Here is a 19,894-nt window from a genome sequence, read left to right on the forward strand (position 1 = left end):
TTCCATGGCCGAGCAGCTGCACACAAGCCTAACATCACCATGCGCAATGCCAAGCGTCGCCAATGGACTCTAGAGCAGTGGAAATGCGTTCTCTGGAGTGATAAATCATGCTTCATTATCTGGCAGTCTGACGGATGTATCTGGGTTTGGCGGATGCCAAGAGAAAGCTACCTGCCTGAATGCACATTGCCAACTGTATAGTTTGGTGGGGCTGTTTTTCATGGTTTGGGCTAGGCCCCTTATTTCCAGTGAAGGTAAATCATAATACTACAGCATATAATGACATTCTAGAGAATTGTATACTTCCAACTTTGTGGCAACAGTTTGGGGAAGGCCCTTTCCTGTTTCAGCATGACAATGCCCCCATGCACAAAGAGGTCCATAATGACATGGTTTGCCAAATTTGGTGTGGAAGAACTTGACCTCAACCCCATCGAACACCTTTGGGATGAATTGGAACGCCGACTGCGAGCCAGGCCTTCTCGCCCGACATCAATGCCCGACCTCATTAATGCTCTTGTGGCTGAAAGGGAGCGAATCCCCGCAGCCATGTTCCAAAATCTAGTGGAAAGCCTCCCTAGAAGAGTGGAGGCTGTTATAGCAGCAAAGGGGGGACCAACTCTATATTAATGCCCGTGGTTTTGGATGTTCAACAAGCACATATGGGTGTGATGTTCGGGTGTCCACATACTTTTGGCCATGTAGTGTACAGTCATGAGAAAAAATTAGGACACCCTATGAAAACCTTTGTCTTCTTCAACATATTCAAACATATGGACATTTGATATTCATTTGAACAATATTGAAAAATTGAGGTAATATAACTAAACAAATACAACTGAAACAAATTATTTAAAAAATGATTGGTAAAATGTAATTAATAGAAATGCAATCTTCTTGTGAGGAAAAAGTTAGGACACCCCCACATTTAGTTCCACTTAAAATGCCTAAAATTATAATAAAGAGCACCACATCAGGTGCAAATGATTAGAACATCGTTACAGAGGATTTTGGAGGAGCCTGTCCTATTTAAGCCTCAGATATTTAGTTTGGTTTGCTCTTGATTGTTGAAGTGAGTTGCATCACCATGGCGAGATCAAAAGAGCTCTCTGAGGCCTTCAGAAGAAAAATTGTAGATGCATATGAGTCTGGGAAGGGATATAAAAAGATCTCCAAACTATTCGAAATTGGCCATTCCACTGTCCGGAAAATAATTTACAAGTGGAGAACATTTAAAACCACCACCAACATGGCCAGGTCAGGCCGCCCAAGCAAGTTCAGCCTAAGAGCTGACCGAAAGATGCTTAAAGAAGTCTCCAACAATCCCAGAATGTCATCACGAGACCTACAGGTATCTCTTGCCACAATTGATGTCAAAGTACATGCATCCACCATAAGAAAGAGACTGAACAAGTTTGCATTACATGGGAGGTGTGCAAGGAGGAAACCCCTGCTGTCAAAAAAAAACATCAGGGCAAGACTAAAGTTTGCCAGAGAACACCTAGAGAAAGACCAGAACTTCTGGAACAATGTGCTTTGGACAGATGAATCCAAAGTTGAACTATTTGGGCACAGTAAGAGTAGACATGTTTGGCACAAAACCAAGACAGCATTTGAGAACAAGAACCTCATACCAACTGTGAAGCATGGGGGTGGAAATGTCATGGTTTGGGGCTGCTTTTCTGCAGCAGGGCCTGGTCAGCTCACCATCATAGAATCCACTATGAATTTTGTATTGTATCAGAGGGTGCTTGAGGAAAATGTGAGACCATCTGTTCGAAAGTTGAAGCTGAAGCAGATGTGGACCATGCAACATGACAATGACCCAAAACATTCCAGTAAATCTACCAAGGAATGGCTCAAGAAAAATAAATTGAGAGTTCTGGAATGGTCAAGTCAAAGCCCGGATCTTAATCTTATTGAGATGCTGTGGATTGATTTGAAACTGGCTGTGCATGCAAGACACCCCTCGAACATCACACAGCTGAAAGAATTCTGCAAGGAGGAGTGGGAAAAACTTTCTCCCAATTGATGTCAGAGACCTGTAGACAGTTATAAGAAACGTCTAATTGAGGTTATTTCAGCCAAGGGGGGCAATACTAGCTATTAGGGCATAGGGTGTCCTAACTTTTTCCTCAGTAGGAATTGGCATTATTGTTAATTTTTCGTTAAATAAATGATTACAAAGTTACATTTTCATAGTTTCAATTACATCCCCTTTATCTATAGACATTGTTAGAAAGAAGATAACATATTGATATGTCCATATTTTTAAGAGAATAACTTAATATTTTGGGGGGTGTCCTAACTTTTTCTCATGACTGTATATATAGTACACACACACATACACTCACCGGCCACTTTATTAGGTACACCTTGCTAGTACTGGGTTGGACCGCCTTTTGCCTTCAGAACTGCCTTAATTTTTGTGGCATAGATTCAACAATGTGCTGGAAACATTTCTCAGAGATTTTGGTCCATATTGACATGATAGCATCACGCAGTTGCTGCAGATTTGTCGGCTGCACAACCATGATGCTAATCTTCTGTTCCACCACATCCCAAAGGTGCTCTATTGGATTGGTGACTGTGGAGTACAGTGAACTCATTGTCATGTTCAAGAAACCAGTTTGAGATGATTTGAACTTTGTGACATGGCACGTTATCCTGCTGGAAGTAGCCATCAGAAGATGGGTACACTGTGGTCATAAAGGGATGGACATGGTCAGCAACAATACTCAGGTAGGCTGTGGCATTTAAACAATGGTCAATTGGTACTAAGGGGCCCAAAGTGTGCCAAGATAATATCCCCCACACCATTACACCACCACCACCAGCCTGAACCGTTGATACAAGGCAGGATGGATCCATGCTTTCATGTTGTTTACGCCAAATTCTGACCCTACCATCTGAATGTCGCAGCAGAAATCGAGACTCATCAGACCAGGCAACGTTTCCAATCTTCTATTGTCCAATTTTGGTGAGCCTGTGTGAATTGTAGCCTCAGTTTCTGGCCAGTAAGTGTATATATCAGTAGATGTAGATAAAGAGCTTACTGAGGGGCTACAGCATCCTGTCAGCATTCCATTAGGCAGCCAACACAGGTTTATCTATTGAATTGATGTTTAGGGGGTTGGTGGCCGGTCTAGATTATCTGTGTGCTGTACTCTACCTCAAGAAGGGGGGTATCTAAAAAACAAAAGCACCTTTGCTACAGTTAAGTAATAGGATGTTTTGCTTACATAATAGTTTTGCTGCCTTGACTGAATGCTCATTGAAACAGTGTTTTCATGTCAACACATTGTCTTCCTTCATGAACACCACAGATTGATTTGAATTTTGAACATATTTTAATGGCAATGTGAAAGCAGAAGATACAGTTTGCTAAGAGACAGCATGAGCATAAACATTGAGGCTGATTATCAATTAGTGCCAGAGGGAACTATTGTCACATCTATTTTATATATTATGTAATGTACATTTCTTGACCATTTCAGACAAACAATGTTAATGTACCATTTGCAGAGCTGTTCAGAGTTTCTAGCTCTGTTTGCATAGAAATCCTCGTTACAAAGACATTAAAACAACTACCCAGACATTGTGTCTTCTGTGCTGAACTGTACCTCGCATATACTTGACCTCAAGACTTTAGCTTTGAAAATATGATTGTAGCTACATATCAAAAAGTTCATTTGTAACATTTTCGGCTAATTTATGACAAGCCTTATATCTGTAACTAGTCAGAATATAAATTAGCTACTTTTGCTGATTCACACACCACCTACAGAACAATACATCTACATTTGGAAAATTGATGTTAAAACCTGAACTGTCCTAAAGTAAGAGACTCCTCTCTCAAGCAAACCAGTAGGAAACATTTAGAGAGAAAGGCAATGAGAAGTTAAAGCAGAAGCTTTAATGTGGACTATGTGTTATGACCACTTTTCATTCATACTATGACCACTTTTGATACACATTGTATCATTACCAAGCATGGGCCATTGCAGCAAGTGTACCAATGTCCCATTAATCAAAAAATAATAGATGTAGCAGGTTAAGCTGAAAACAGCTTTTGGAACATTAAAGGTGTAGCATGTAGTTTTGCCTACATACGAATAGCATAAAATGTGTGCAAATAGCGGCAAATGTGTGCATATCCTTGTAAACAAACAAAATGTACAAATGGTACTTAAAGGGTTTTTTGAAAAGGCTTTGTCACGATTTTAGAAAAGGCTTTGTCTGGTCTAAAACAGCGCTCTCCACTGAATGTTCTTTATCATGTGATCTCATTCCTTGATTGCTTCTGTTTTATCATGGCCATTGAGCACTATTACTACATAATAGATAATTAACTATTAATAATTCAGACATACTGTTGGGTATTCGGACAAGCATGAGATTAATTTCCAATACATACATAATGTCAGTCATAACATGACCACATCTTTGGCCTTATGCATATTTCATATGCTCATGCATCAACACATGGGTCAGTGTTGCCTTCTCCTGAGCTAAACACTGTTTCCAAGGCAGGCCTTACAGAAATGTGACTCCACATTCAACTTTTACGACCCAAAATGTCCAGTGAGCAGTGTCAAACCCTGTGAATTCAGCTGCTCTCTTCCACCTCGAAGGTCTCCACCTTGCCCCCGCTGATGCAGAGCATGCCCTGGCGATAGCAGCTGACGATGCGTGACTGGCCCAGCTTGAAAGCCATGGACATGATGGCCATGCCAGTGATGATGAAGACGGAGGTGAGCATGAAGTACTTGGGATGGTTGGGCACAATGTCGCCAAAGCCGATGGTGGTAAGCGTGATGAAGCAGAAATAGTAGGAGTCAAAGTCGTAAAACTCTGTCTCCCAGAGGGGCAGGATGAGGCCCCCAAACAGGATGTAGGCGAACACCACCACCAGGATCAGCACCAGTGGCACATTCAGCTGGTCCATGCTGTTCCCGATGCCCGTGAAGTCCCACATGGCATAGTCATTGGGCAGCAGGGGCATGCGGTCCAGCTCTGGGCAGGAGAGGCTGCGTAGGAGAGGGCCCTGCCTGGTGAAGTTCTCCCGGGCCACGATATGATCAAAGATCTCAGTGTTTTTGCGAAGATGGATGGACTTGCGCCTCACCTCCGTCTGGCTGTGGAGAACCTGCCGGATGTCCATGGGCTCACGGACCACCACCTCGGGGCTGAAGATGTAGGTGCCATCCTGGATGGCCACCTGGTCCCTGTCCTTAGACTTCTTCCCAGCCTTGGTGGGGGACCAGCTGCGGCGGAGGATCAGCCTGCAGAGGGTGTGAAGGCGGAGGTAGGCCTTGGAGAGGAGCACGGCTAGGATATCCCCAACATCAGTGATGACCAGGAGTGTGAGGGGGATGCCCAACATGGCATACAGGATACACACCACCTTACCAGTCAGAGTCACTGGGTAGATCTCCCCATAGCCTGAAACAAGACAGAGGATAATATTTGCTATTTAGCTGACTCCTTTATCCAAAGCAACTTACAGTACAAGTGCATACATTTTGGGCGTATATGTTCCCTGTGTGAATTGAATCCACAACCCACAGCACAGCTCCTATTTCCTGCTGATATTGTCTTATGTGAAAATCCATATTTGTGCCTTGTTTTGAAATCCACATTGAAAATGGCTCATACACAAAATTAGAAGGAGAAAGTGGAAACAATGAACAGCTTGTAACCAGGATTTTGTAATCATTGCTGCCACCAGTTGGTCATTTGTCTACATTGGACATACTGCTGATTCAAAACACTTGCTGGGGGCATATTATAGAGGGGAAAAGACCAACTGAATGCTTAGATACTACAAATGTATTTTTTTCCATTGTATAAATTGAATAAATTCACTGGACATTCATCAGGGCGATAAAAGATTACTTTGTATTTAATCGTACGCATCAGTTATTATTCTTTTTACAGTCCTCTACGATTGCCGACGGTATTTGATCACTAAGGGACAGCAAAGTGAAGGTGAAGTAGTTCAGATCCATTGTGTATTTCCCTACATCATGAGTAAAAAGGAAAGAGGACTGTCTTCAAAACTCTAACATGCTTCTTGTTGGTAACATGAAGCATCTTGCTCTCAGAGTGTCTCTCCACCGTGATTTGTGGGCCTTTCTGTTTGCAGACCAAGCTATTAGCTATTAGTCTGTAGCAGCTGGCCACGATAGCTATCACATATCAGACATTAACCAACTTCCTAATGTATTTTCAAGCAGCTGTTAAGGCACTCCGCCCTCCACCCCCATCATAAGGACAATTTTAGTAACATCTCGCCCTGCAATCATGATTTAAGTTCATGAAGTACATGAACATAGCACAAGGCTGTTCTGCTCCTGCGGATTGATGTCCTGTATACTACAGGTACGAGACTGAAGGTTTAGCCAAAGCCCAAATGCAGAAATGAAAGGCCAGTAGCCTTTCACTAATTGGTTTTTGTCATACTGTGATTACAGAGACAGTTCCTGTTGCTCCTCGGAAATGAGGATGTAAATTATTGCTTATTTATTTAATAGTGATGATGATGTCATTCTGGAAGAATAAAAATGTGGTTTTCTCTGGAAGTTAATTTGTTTAGGGAGATGGTCTTGTTCAGGGAGAGTTCACATTCCACTTATTCTGTATAATAATGGTGTAGATACAATACACCATAATACAGTCTGATACTGGCCTACCTCTGCATTTACTTGCTGAAATACACCATAATGTTGAATGATTTATGTTTTATTGTTTAACAGTTTATCAGCAGTTTGAGAATTAATGGTTGCAAAATACATGATTCATCTCTAAGTAAAACCATTTTTAAAGCTTCAATGTCGCTGTTGACAAAGCATTATTTCATATTCATCACATGGTTGACTAATGGTTGACTAATGATGGACAAACTGAGACCAAGTCCTCTTCTTTACAGCCTGGTAACATCAGTACACAGAGAGCACACGATGATGAGGACCAAAGTGCACCAAGTCTCAAGCAAACAGCATACTGTATGAGCCCCTACCCTATCTAAAGCTCAGTGAATATGAAATAGATGGCAGTTATTATAAAATCCTCTTTCTACTATGTTCTGTTATGAAAAGATTGAGGAGGTTCAGTAATCAGATATTGTACATCTATCATGTCTGATACTTCTACAATGCTATTTGTATTTCTTTGAGAGTGATTCATTTTGACGGGAAAGCCACTGTGGCTTAGCAGAGGTAATCCATCCTATCACTGGTGTGTGAACCAGGTAGAAAAAATAATAATAACTATGAGCAATTGATTATTGTCCTCATGAGGTTAAACAACTCATTTAGTGTGAAAGGACGGCTTATAAAAAAGTCCAAAACTAAACCCCACCCTCCACACCTCAATAGCATATTGTGCAGTGTACTGTACATAATGAAATATTCTTTATTAATTTGATTTAAGTGGCAAAAATGTTGCACAGCATAGACTTCAGATGTAATCATGTAACTAACATTAGTGCAGATATAGGACTTACCCACGGTTGTGAACACAGTACAACAGAAGAACAAGGATCCATAGAACGTCCATCTTTTTGGATGCTGAAGCCATATAGACTTGAACTCCTTTTCGGTACGATTCTTTATGTCTTCCACCAAATCACTGGACGAATTTTCTGAAAATAAAATGTAACTATTAAGGTCAAAATACAGTTAACCATAATCAACAATTCAATTACTTATTGTTCGTTCATCATTCCTCTTTTCTCTCTCCTGAAAAGGTGATTGAATGATGTAGAAATGTAAAATGTTTGTATTAACTAGACGTTGATTTACCTAGCCATTCATCTCACCTGGATTCTTCCGAATAAAGTCGACTATATCACCCAAAAACGAATGATATTCCTTTATTGTTTTGGGCTCCCCATCCCCTCCCTCTATATGCATGAATAGCACCGCTCCCAAAGCGGCATATGCGACGAGTGTAAGTATGAGAAAAACGTGCGGAAAGAGTCTCCATAAGAGAGAAACAGACTTGGACTTCTCTCTCGAACTTCGGCCCTCTTTCACTGCCACCGACATCTTACAGCCTCGCATGAGCTATTGGAACACCGTGTTGATCAATGCCTGACTTTCCATGATAAGGTTGTCAAAACGGCCCGGAGAGACGCGCGAAATGCTTGGCCAATGAGAGGACCATTAACCCACCGCATTTAGAAAGCACTGACTGGAGGTTCCCCCCGGAGACAAGTGGTCTTGACTCAAACGAATTATCCCTCCCATTGTAGTCATATGGTAGAATGATGCGTGACAGTTAGGCCTACGGGATGTATCCGTCTTCCTCCTCCTTGCAACAACGGGACATGATTCTTTAGAATGTAACAACATATGACATGTATTCGTTTTGTATCTGATTTCTCACCTTTTCATCTGGATAATTAAATTGCCATTTTAATCACTAAACGCAATTTGGCCTGGCCCTGTGCCTCGAACTTTGACTATGACAGCCAGGTGTTGATGGCCTATATTTAGCCAGCCACATACGCCAATGTTGTTTCAGGGGAACAACTGGCACTCTTCAGATACCATGCCAGACAGTATGCACTGCCATATAAGGCACAGGGACAACCCTGTCAACACCTTAACAGTCAATACAACCAACTTCTGCCATGAATCAGAAATCCAACAAAATAGGCCAAACCATGGATCAGAAATCAGTAAAAAAAATAAAAAAAAATATTAGCTATTGCTAATGTAATAAATTAGAAAAAGAAGTTCCAGAAGAAAGTTTGTGCGCTTGAAAAGTCTTATTTTGATAGTAGAAGTTTAGTAAAAGTTTAAAGATGGTTTGGACGACATAGATCGATAGCTGGGATATTGAAAGAAAGTGAGATAAAGTTAAAGATGGGTTGATTGGTTGGTTGGATGGATAAATTGATAAATAAAATTAGCTAAAATGCAAAAATGTCATCAACAAATCTCTCAATGACTTGAATTGACTCCATCATAATGCAAGGATAATAGTTCATGTAATTTTGGAATTAATATCTTTGCTTTTACAGGGTCTCTGATTAGAATTGGAATCAATTACAGACTGTGTGGACTAGGATGTCACTACGAACTCAGCAAATTTCATAATTTGCTCTTGATCCTGACAAACTCCCCAGTCCCTGCCAGTGAGAAACATACCCATAACTTGATGCAGCTACCACTATTCTTCACACAAGAGATGGTGCGGAAACGGCATTGCATGTGCTGGATTTGCACCAAACTTAATGCTTTGTAGAAAAACCAAATAAACACATTTCCAGGCACTTTCTTTGCGCTATCACTTGAATTCATTGTTGCAAACACAATTATGGATATGAGACAGATTCTTTTTCATTAAAGGATTCTTTTTGGCCACTTGGTTATAGACCAATTTTGTAGAGTGACTGAGACGATGTTGTTCCATCGACTACTTTTCCTTTTGTGCAATTCCAAATTGCAGTCTCCCCAGGCCTCAGGGTCGCATTCCTGAGTAGTTTTGTTCCTCTCCATTTGCTCAGTTTGTAATGACAACCTGATCCACACAGTGTGTAATTGATTCCTATGCAAATCAGAGACCCTATAAAAACAAAGATATTCATTCCAAAATTACATGAACTATTATCCTTGCATTAAGATGGACTCAATTCAACTTACCGGGGGATTTGTAGATGACATTTTGGCATTTTAGCTAATTTTAAGTGTCATAGAAAAGGGTCTGAATACTTATGTACATGAGGTATTTCTGTAATTCAACTTTAATAAATGTACTGAAATTTCTAAAAACCTGTTTTCACTTTGTCATTCTGGGGTATTGTGTGTGGATTGATGGCAAATTCTTGTAATTTAATCCATTTTAAATTGAGTCTATAACACAACAAAATGTGGAAAAAGTAAAGGGGTCTGAATACATTCCGAAGGCACTGTAGCATAGACCAACTGGCATCTCACTTACACTCACTGGACACTTTATTAGGAACACTACACTAATACTGGGTCGTGAATCTCTACCACATCCCAAAGGTGTTCTATTGAATTCAGATCTGGTGACTGGGAAGGCCACTGAAGAACACTGAACTCATTGTCATGTTCATGAAACCAGTTTGAGACGATTTTTTCTTTGTCACATGGTGCATTATCATGCTGGAAGTAGCCATTAGAAGATGGATAAATTGTGGCCATGAAGGGATGCACATGGTCAGCAGCAATATTCAAATAGTCTATGGCATTCAAGCGATGATTGATTGGTATTAATGGGCCCAAAGTGTGCCAAGAAAACATTCCCCACACCATTACACCACCTCCACCAGGGGAAGGTGTACAGGTGTTCCTAATAAAGTGTTCGGTGAGTGTATGTTCTATTGTTTGGAGGATATTTAAGGAAGATACAGACCATTCATTATTTGAGTTTCTCGGGGTAGCCTATGGGCACCGGTCTCCTGTGTTGTCCTTGACACACATAGCATTAGACATATGGTTAAATTTCCATTTGTTTACTGCAGTTTGTTTATTTTATATGTTCCTTTGAAACTGTTAAATTGGTTAATATGTTGATACTTAATTCTCATTATTTCTATGTACATTAATGTGATGTTGTGCGCTAGGTAAATGTTCTGTTAGAACAGCACGACATAATTGTGACCAGGTCATCCCATTAATGTCTAATGTTCACATGCATCGTTAAGAACACGTAGAGTCGAGTCATTGGCTTCAGGTATTGGACCAAGCATAAACTCTTCGCGATTCATTGTAAGTTGAGAGCATGGTGGTGGCATATTGAGTATTCTTAATGGAATCTAGGATCTGATATGATCGAGTGTCTGTCGCACAGGGATGAGCAAATCATTATCAATCATTATTAACCCTAAAATATCTTGTGTAGTCAGATATAACGCAATGTTAACTGTTAGTTCTAAATAAATGTATGTCTTTATTCTTAACCCTTGCTTAACTTGGTTAGGTTGGTTGATTGAATAGATGAAAGAGAGGATGGATAGATGAGAGAGGGGAGTTATAGAAAGATCAAAACAATTAAGAGGTTAATCAGTATGGCTTATACTGAGTGAAGCAGTATTGACTCCTGAAAGGATGATGGTTAGGTAATTGAAAGGTTAGATAGATATAAGGTTGGAAAGATAGAATGTTGGATAGATAGTATGTTAGAAGGTCATAGATAAAATGTGAGATAGAGAGGATAGATGATAGATGATCAGTATGGGTTAGAAGGTTAGAAGATTGTATGTTGTAAGGTTGGATAGTTCAGTGGAGTGGGTGTAGAGTTGGTTGCTTTAGGTGTTTAAGTGGCGTAGCACACTAAGGCGCATACCATATTATCACAAGGTCCCTGCTTTGATTCCGGCCATTGACATATCCTGCATGTCAAACTCTAGTGTCTCTCTCCAATAAATCAGAAATGCCCTGAAAAAATAATAATAATAATAATAATTACAATAACAATAACAATAACAATAACAATAACAATAACAACAACACCAACAATATAATAATTAAATAATGAAAATAATAATAATAATATTATTATATATATATAGTAGATGTAGATAAAGATGTATATAAAGAGCTCACTGAGGGGCTACAGCATCCTGTCAGTGCCGTTGGGCAGCCAACACAGGTTTATCAAGATCCTGGCCCACGAAGGAATGCTTGACTTGTATTTTCTGTGATTGTTGAATTGATGTTTAGGGGGTTGGTGGCCGGTCTAGATTATCTGTGTGCTGTGCTCTACCTCAAGAAGGGGGGTATCTAAAAAACAAAAGCACCTTTGCTACAGTTAAGTAATAGGATGTTTTGCTTACATAATAGTTTTGCTGCCTTGACTGAATGCTCATTGAAACAGTGTTTTCATGTCAACACATTGTCTTCCTTCATGAACACCACAGATTGATTTGAATTTTGAACATATTTTAATGGCAATGTGAAAGCAGAAGATACAGTTTGCTAAGAGACAGCATGAGCATAAACATTGAGGCTGATTATCAATTAGTGCCAGAGGGAACTATTGTCACATCTATTTTATATATTATGTAATGTACATTTCTTGACCATTTCAGACAAACAATGTTAATGTACCATTTGCAGAGCTGTTCAGAGTTTCTAGCTCTGTTTGCATAGAAATCCTCGTTACAAAGACATTAAAACAACTACCCAGAGAGGTTCGAGACATTGTGTCTTCTGTGCTGAACTGTACCTCGCATATACTTGACCTCAAGACTTTAGCTTTGAAAATATGATTGTAGCTACATATCAAAAAGTTCATTTGTAACATTTTCGGCTAATTTATGACAAGCCTTATATCTGTAACTAGTCAGAATATAAATTAGCTACTTTTGCTGATTCACACACCACCTACAGAACAATACATCTATATTTGGAAAATTGATGTTAAAACCTGAACTGTCCTAAAGTAAGAGACTCCTCTCTCAAGCAAACCAGTAGGAAACATTTAGAGAGAAAGGCAATGAGAAGTTAAAGCAGAAGCTTTAATGTGGACTATGTGTTATGACCACTTTTCATTCATATTATGACCACTTTTGATACACATTGTATCATTACCAAGCATGGGCCATTGCAGCAACAGACAAGTGTACCAATGTCCCATTAATCAAAAAATAATAGATGTAGCAGGTTAAGCTGAAAACAGCTTTTGGAACATTAAAGGTGTAGCATGTAGTTTTGCCCGGTGCTGCCCTCTTTGGTGATGCAGAAAATTAGAAAACCTACATACGAATAGCATAAAATGTGTGCAAATATCGGCAAATGTGTGCATATCCTTGCAAACAAACAAAACGTACAAATGGACAAAAGGCTTTGTCACGATTTTAGAAAAGGCTTTGTCTGGTCTAAAACAGCGCTCTCCACTGAATGTTCTTTATCATGTGATCTCATTCCTTGATTGCTTCTGTTTTATCATGGCCATTGAGCACTATTACTACATAATAGATAATTAACTATTAATAATTCAGACATACTGATGGGTATTCGGACAAGCATGAGATTAAATTCCAATACATACATAATGTCAGAGTCATAACATGACCACAGCTTTGGCCTTATGCATATTTCATATGCTCATGCATCAACACATGGGTCAGTGTTGCCTTCTCCTGAGCTAAACATTGTTTCCAAGGCAGGCCTTACAGAAATGTGACTCCACATTCAACTTTTACGACCCAAAATGTCCAGTGAGCAAAGCCTGTGAATTCAGCTGCTCTCTTCCACCTCGAAGGTCTCCACCTTGCCCCCGCTGATGCAGAGCATGCCCTGGCGATAGCAGCTGACAATGCGTGACTGGCCCAGCTTGAAAGCCATGGACATGATGGCCATGCCAGTGATGATGAAGACGGAGGTGAGCATGAAGTACTTGGGATGATTGGGCACGATGTCGCCAAAGCCGATGGTGGTAAGCGTGATGAAGCAGAAATAGTAGGAGTCAAAGTCGTAAAACTCCGTCTCCCAGAGGGGCAGGATGAGGCCCCCAAACAGGATGTAGGCGAACACCACCACCAGGATCAGCACCAGTGGCACATTCAGCTGGTCCATGCTGTCCCCTATGCCTGTGAAGTCCCACATGGCATAGTCATTGGGCAGCGGGGGCATGCGGTCCAGCTCCGGGCAGGAGAGGCTGCGTAGGAGAGGGCCCTGCCTGGTGAAGTTCTCCCGGGCCACGATATGATCAAAGATCTCTGTGTTTTTGCAAAGATGGATGGACTTGCGCTTCACCTCCGTCTGACTGTGGAGAACCTGCCGGATGTCCATGGGCTCACGGACCACCACCTCGTGGCTGAAGATGTAGGTGCCATCCTGGATGGCCACCTGGTCCCTGTCCTTAGACTTCTTCCCAGCCTTGGTGGGGGACCAGCTGCGGCGGAGGATCAGCCTGCAGAGGGTGTGAAGGCGGAGGTAGGCCTTGGAGGTGAGCACGGCTAGGATATCCCCAACATCAGTGATGACCAGGAGTGTGAGGGGGATGCCCAACATGGCATACAGGATACACACCACCTTACCAGTCAGAGTCACTGGGTAGATCTCCCCATAGCCTGAAACAAGACAGAGGATAATATTTGCTATTTAGCTGACTCCTTTATCCAAAGCAACTTACAGTACGAGTGCATACATTTTGGGGGTATATGTTCCCTGTGTGAATTGAATCCACAACCCACAGCACAGCTCCTATTTCCTGCTGATATTGTCTTATGTGAAAATCCATATTTGTGCCTTGTTTTGAAATCCATATTGAAAATGGCTCATACACAAAATTAGAAGGAGAAAGTGGAAACAATGAACAGCTTGCAACCAGGATTTTGTAATCATTGCTGCCACCTGTTGGTCATTTGTCTACATTGGACATACTGCTGATTCAAAATTCTTGCTGGGGGCATATTGTAGAGGGGAAAAGACCAACTGAATATTTAGATACTGCAAATATGTTTTCCCTACATCATGAGTAAAAAGGAAAGAGAACTGTCTTCAAAACTCTAATATGCTTCTTGTTGGTAACATTAAATGCATCTTACTCTCAGAGTGTCTGTCCACCGTGATTTGTGGGCCTTCCTGTTTGCAGACCAAGCTATAGAGTCTGTTAGACTATTGCAGCTGGCCACGATAGCTATCACATCAGATATTAACCAACTTCCTAATGTATTTTCAAGCAGCTGTTAAGGCACTCCGCCCTCCACCCCCATCATAAGGACAATTTTCTCGCCCTGCAATCATGATTTAAGTTCATGAAGTACATGAACATAGCACAAGGCTGTTCTGTTCCTGCGGATTGATGTCCTGTATACTACAGGTACAAGACTGAAGGTGTACTGCTACAGCATACAGCATATTCTGTTCTTCCAATAGATATACAGTGCCCTCCATAAGTATTGGTACTATGTATAAAAGTGTCTAAATGGTGAAACCAATATGTACAAAAATACCTCAAATAAAAGCGGAGACTCAATACTTTAACCTCATAGTAATTGTTAGATTTTTAATCCAAACTATAGAGCCAAAAGAAGAACAAAAATGTTTCACTGTCCCAATATTTACGGAGGGCACTGTATCTATTCATATCTGTAATCACGGTCAAATGGAAAAATAACAGCTTCAAACACAGACTTGGATGACAGGTAAAGTTTTGCTTTCAATGAGCACTGCTAGCTGGACACTCAAATTGCTAGATCCTTTGTGGCCTGGCATCTGCACATACAGGACCTGTACACTAGACCTGGGTTGAAGCATTTGCTTGAGCTTGCCTGGAAATGCCAGATGGGTGGGGTTTGCACTTTTGGAACAATTGAGATCATTGGTCTAAATTCAATCAAGCACAGCTGAGTATTTGAAATGATTTCAAATACTCTTTGAACCCAGGTCAGCTGTACACTACGCTTGCCAGGTTCTGTACAATTGCTGAACTAAACAGAGGTACGGTGTGTATGCCTGACACACTGTCTGCAAATGCTGTTAATGGGAAGCCCCATTAGCTGTGGTAACCAGGCACTTATGCTGGAGTTGTGGCTTGAAATGGCTTTTAAGTGAAGTTAAGACAGGGGTAAGGATAAATCAAGAATCTATCTTCCTTTGACATGGGTTGAAACAATATAATAATAAACAATAGCTGTGAAAGAAGAGAAGGTAGCCCTATGTGTTGTCTGCATGTGCTCTCAGTAGGCCTACAGTATATGTATGGTTTACTTTTTCTCAAAGGCAACATACAATCATACAACTAGATGTTAATATAGGTCACTCTGTGTCAATCTGAGTCAATTTCCAGGATGTGAAATAAACAATGAAGACCATTTGACATGCTGCACAATGTCTACCTCACACTCCCTCATGTTGCTGGTGGCTATAGTCAGTCAATTCCCATATCCTTGACTGACCATTCACACTAGGTATGAGCAAATCTTAATATTCACCTCTTCCTACATGTTTTTATTATAATCTATGCCCTCTGGTTCTGTTACCTCTGATTCTAATTATTTACATTACATCATAATTTAGATGGAACATCTGATCAGCATCATCTGCAGATCCTGGTGGTGATCGTTCACTAATCAGAATCTGAGGCCAGCATGGACCTGCCCCCCACAGAGACTGGCAGAAGAGGGACACACGCCCAGCATGGACCTGCCCCCCACAGGGACTGGCAGGAGAGGGACACAGGCCCTGGCATCCTCCCCACCCTTCCTCAGCAGTTGTCTGCAGATTAGAAACACAAGTGGGTAAGAATGAGGGCAGATCACAACCAAATGTTTGTATGCTAGTTTTATAGATTGCATGAGCAACGTGGCATTTAGGCTACTCTCTGACACTTCTGAATGAGAATACGTTGAGCAAGTTTAGCCAAAGCCCAAATGCAGAAATGAAAGGCCAGTAGCCTTTCACTAATTGGTTTTTGTCATACTGTGATTACAGAGACAGTTCCTGTTGCTCCTCGGAAATGAGGATGTAAATTATTGCTTATTTATTTGATAGTGATGATGATGTCATTCTGGAAGAATAAAAATGTGGTTTTCTCTGGAAGTTAATTTGCTTAGGGAGATGGTCTTGTTCAGGGAGAGTTCACATTCCACTTATTCTGTATAATAATGGTGTAGATACATTTAATATATGAAAAAAAATAGCATTTCGGTCAATGCTTCACAGAAGATCGATTCACCATAATACAATACACCATAATACAGTCTGATACTGGCCTACCTCTGCATTTACTTGCTGAAATAAATCATAATGTTGAATGATTTATGTTTTATTGTTTAACAGTTTATCAGCAGTTTGAGAATTAATGGTTGCAAAATACATGATTCATCTCTAAGTAAAATCATTTTTAAAGCTTCAATGTCGCTGTTGACAAAGCATTATTTCATATTCATCACATGGTTGACTAATGGTTGACTAATGATGGACAGACTGAGACCAAGTCCTCTTCTTTACAGCCTGGTAACATCAGTACACAGAGAGCACACGATGATGAGGACCAAAGTGCACCAAGTCTCAAGCAAACAGCATACTGTATGAGCCCCTACCCCATCTAAAGCTCAGTGAATATGAAATAGATGGCAGTTATTATAAAATCCTCTTTCTACTATGTTCTGTTATGAAAAGATTGAGGAGGTTCAGTAATCAGATATTGTACATCTATCATGTCTGATACTTCTACAATGCTATTTGTATTTCTTTGAGAGTGATTCATTTTGACGGGAAAGCCACTGTGGCTTAGCAGAGGTAATCCATCCTATCACTGGTGTGTGAACAGGTAGAAAGAATAATAATAACTATGAGTAATTGATTATTGTCCTCATGAAGTTAAACAACTCATTTAGTGTGAAAGGACGGCTTATAATGAAAGTCCAAAACTAAACCCCACCCTCCACACCTCAATAGCATATTGTGCAGTGTACTGTACATAATGAAATATTCTTTATTAATTTGATTTAAGTGGCAAAAATGTTGCACAGCATAGACTTCAGATGTAATCATGTAACTAACATTAGTGCAGATATAGGACTTACCCACGGTTGTGAACACAGTACAACAGAAGAACAAGGATCCATAGAACGTCCATCTTTTTGGATGCTGAAGCCATATAGACTTGAACTCCTTTTCGGTACGATTCTTTATGTCTTCCACCAAATCACTGGACGAATTTTCTGAAAATAAAATGTAACTATTAAGGTCAAAATACAGTTAACCATAATCAACAATTCAATTACTTATTGTTCGTTCATCATTCCTCTTTTCTCTCTCCTGAAAAGGTGATTGAATGATGTAGAAATGTAAAATGTTTGTATTAACTAGACGTTGATTTACCTAGCCATTCATCTCACCTGGATTCTTCCGAATAAAGTCGACTATATCACCCAAAAACGAATGATATTCCTTTATTGTTTTGGGCTCCCCATCCCCTCCCTCTATATGCATGAATAGCACCGCTCCCAAAGCGGCATATGCGACGAGTGTAAGTATGAGAAAAACGTGCGGAAAGAGTCTCCATAAGAGAGAAACAGACTTGGACTTCTCTCTCGAACTTCGGCCCTCTTTCACTGCCACCGACATCTTACAGCCTCGCATGAGCTATTGGAACACCGTGTTGATCAATGCCTGACTTTCCATGATAAGGTTGTCAAAACGGCCCGGAGAGACGCGCGAAATGCTTGGCCAATGAGAGGACCATTAACCCACCGCATTTAGAAAGCACTGACTGGAGGTTCCCCCCGGAGACAAGTGGTCTTGACTCAAACGAATTATCCCTCCCATTGTAGTCATATGGTAGAATGATGCGTGACAGTTAGGCCTACGGGATGTATCCGTCTTCCTCCTCCTTGCAACAACGGGACATGATTCTTTAGAATGTAACAACATATGACATGTATTCGTTTTGTATCTGATTTCTCACCTTTTCATCTGGATAATTAAATTGCCATTTTAATCACTAAACGCAATTTGGCCTGGCCCTGTGCCTCGAACTTTGACTATGACAGCCAGGTGTTGATGGCCTATATTTAGCCAGCCACATACGCCAATGTTGTTTCAGGGGAACAACTGGCACTCTTCAGATACCATGCCAGACAGTATGCACTGCCATATAAGGCACAGGGACAACCCTGTCAACACCTTAACAGTCAATACAACCAACTTCTGCCATGAATCAGAGATACAACAAAATAGGCCAAACCATGGATCAGAAATCAGTAAAAAAACAAAAAAAACAAAAAAACAAAAGATCTTACTTGTTGAATTTTGACTGCTGTTGTATATCATCTTAGCTTCATAAATGTTTTAATGACACTTTCAATGACCGGTAGGCTATTGCTAATGTAATAAATTAGAAAAAGAAGTTCCAGAAGAAAGTTTGTGCGCTTGAAAAGTCTTATTTTGATAGTAGAAGTTTAGTAAAAGTTTAAAGATGGTTTGGACGACATAGATCGATAGCTGGGATATTGAAAGAAAGTGAGATAAAGTTAAAGATGGGTTGATTGGTTGGTTGGATGGATAAATTGATAGATAAAATTAGCTAAAATGCAAAAATGTCATCAACAAATCTCTCAATGACTTGAATTGACTCCATCATAATGCAAGGATAATAGTTCATGTAATTTTGGAATTAATATCTTTGCTTTTACAGGGTCTCTGATTAGAATTGGAATCAATTACAGACTGTGTGGACTAGGATGTCACTACCAACTCAGCAAATTTCATAATTTGCTCTTGATCCTGACAAACTCCCCAGTCCCTGCCAGTGAGAAAAATACCCATAACTTGATGCAGCTACCACTATTCTTCACACAAGAGATGGTGCGGAAACGGCATTGCATGTGCTGGATTTGCACCAAACTTAATGCTTTGTAGAAAAACCAAATAAACACATTTCCAGGCACTTTCTTTGCGCTATCACTTGAATTCATTGTTGCAAACACAATTATGGATATGAGATAGATTCTTTTTCATTAAAGGATTCTTTTTGGCCACTTGGTTATAGACCAATTTTGTAGAGTGACTGAGACGATGTTGTTCCATCGACTACTTTTCCTTTTGTGCAATTCCAAATTGCAGTCTCCCCAGGCCTCAGGGTCGCATTCCTGAGTAGTTTTGTTCCTCTCCATTTGCTCAGTTTGTAATGACAACCTGATCCACACAGTGTGTAATTGATTCCTATGCAAATCAGAGACCCTATAAAAACAAAGATATTCATTCCAAAATTACATGAACTATTATCCTTGCATTAAGATGGACTCAATTCAACTTACCGGGGGATTTGTAGATGACATTTTGGCATTTTAGCTAATTTTAAGAGTGTCATAGAAAAGAGTCTGAATACTTATGTACATGAGGTATTTCTGTATTTCAACTTTAATAAATTTCTAAAAACCTGTTTTCACTTTGTCATTCTG

At 40.3% G+C, this 19,894-nt stretch overlaps 2 protein-coding genes across 2 annotated transcripts; both read right to left on the reverse strand.

The window, feature by feature from the left end:
• Window positions 1–4,609: 4,609 nt before the first annotated feature.
• kcnk18 (potassium channel, subfamily K, member 18) lies at window positions 4,610–8,051 on the reverse strand (the record flags this gene model as incomplete). The annotated part of the gene is made up of 3 exons (XM_083696191.1): window positions 4,610–5,445; window positions 7,508–7,645; window positions 8,024–8,051. The coding sequence occupies 3 exons, from the start codon at window positions 8,049–8,051 to the stop codon at window positions 4,610–4,612; spliced, it is 1,002 nt and encodes a 333-aa protein (XP_083552317.1).
• Window positions 8,052–13,217: 5,166 nt separating this feature from the next.
• LOC310823348 (potassium channel subfamily K member 18-like) lies at window positions 13,218–18,059 on the reverse strand (the record flags this gene model as incomplete). Its single annotated transcript, XM_083696192.1, has 3 exons — window positions 13,218–14,053; window positions 17,516–17,653; window positions 17,831–18,059. The coding sequence occupies 3 exons, from the start codon at window positions 18,057–18,059 to the stop codon at window positions 13,218–13,220; spliced, it is 1,203 nt and encodes a 400-aa protein (XP_083552318.1).
• Window positions 18,060–19,894: the final 1,835 nt, after the last annotated feature.

This window comes from Argentina silus, assembly GCF_951799395.1.
Source record: "Argentina silus genome assembly, chromosome: X".
Lineage (NCBI taxonomy): Eukaryota > Metazoa > Chordata > Actinopteri > Argentiniformes > Argentinidae > Argentina > Argentina silus.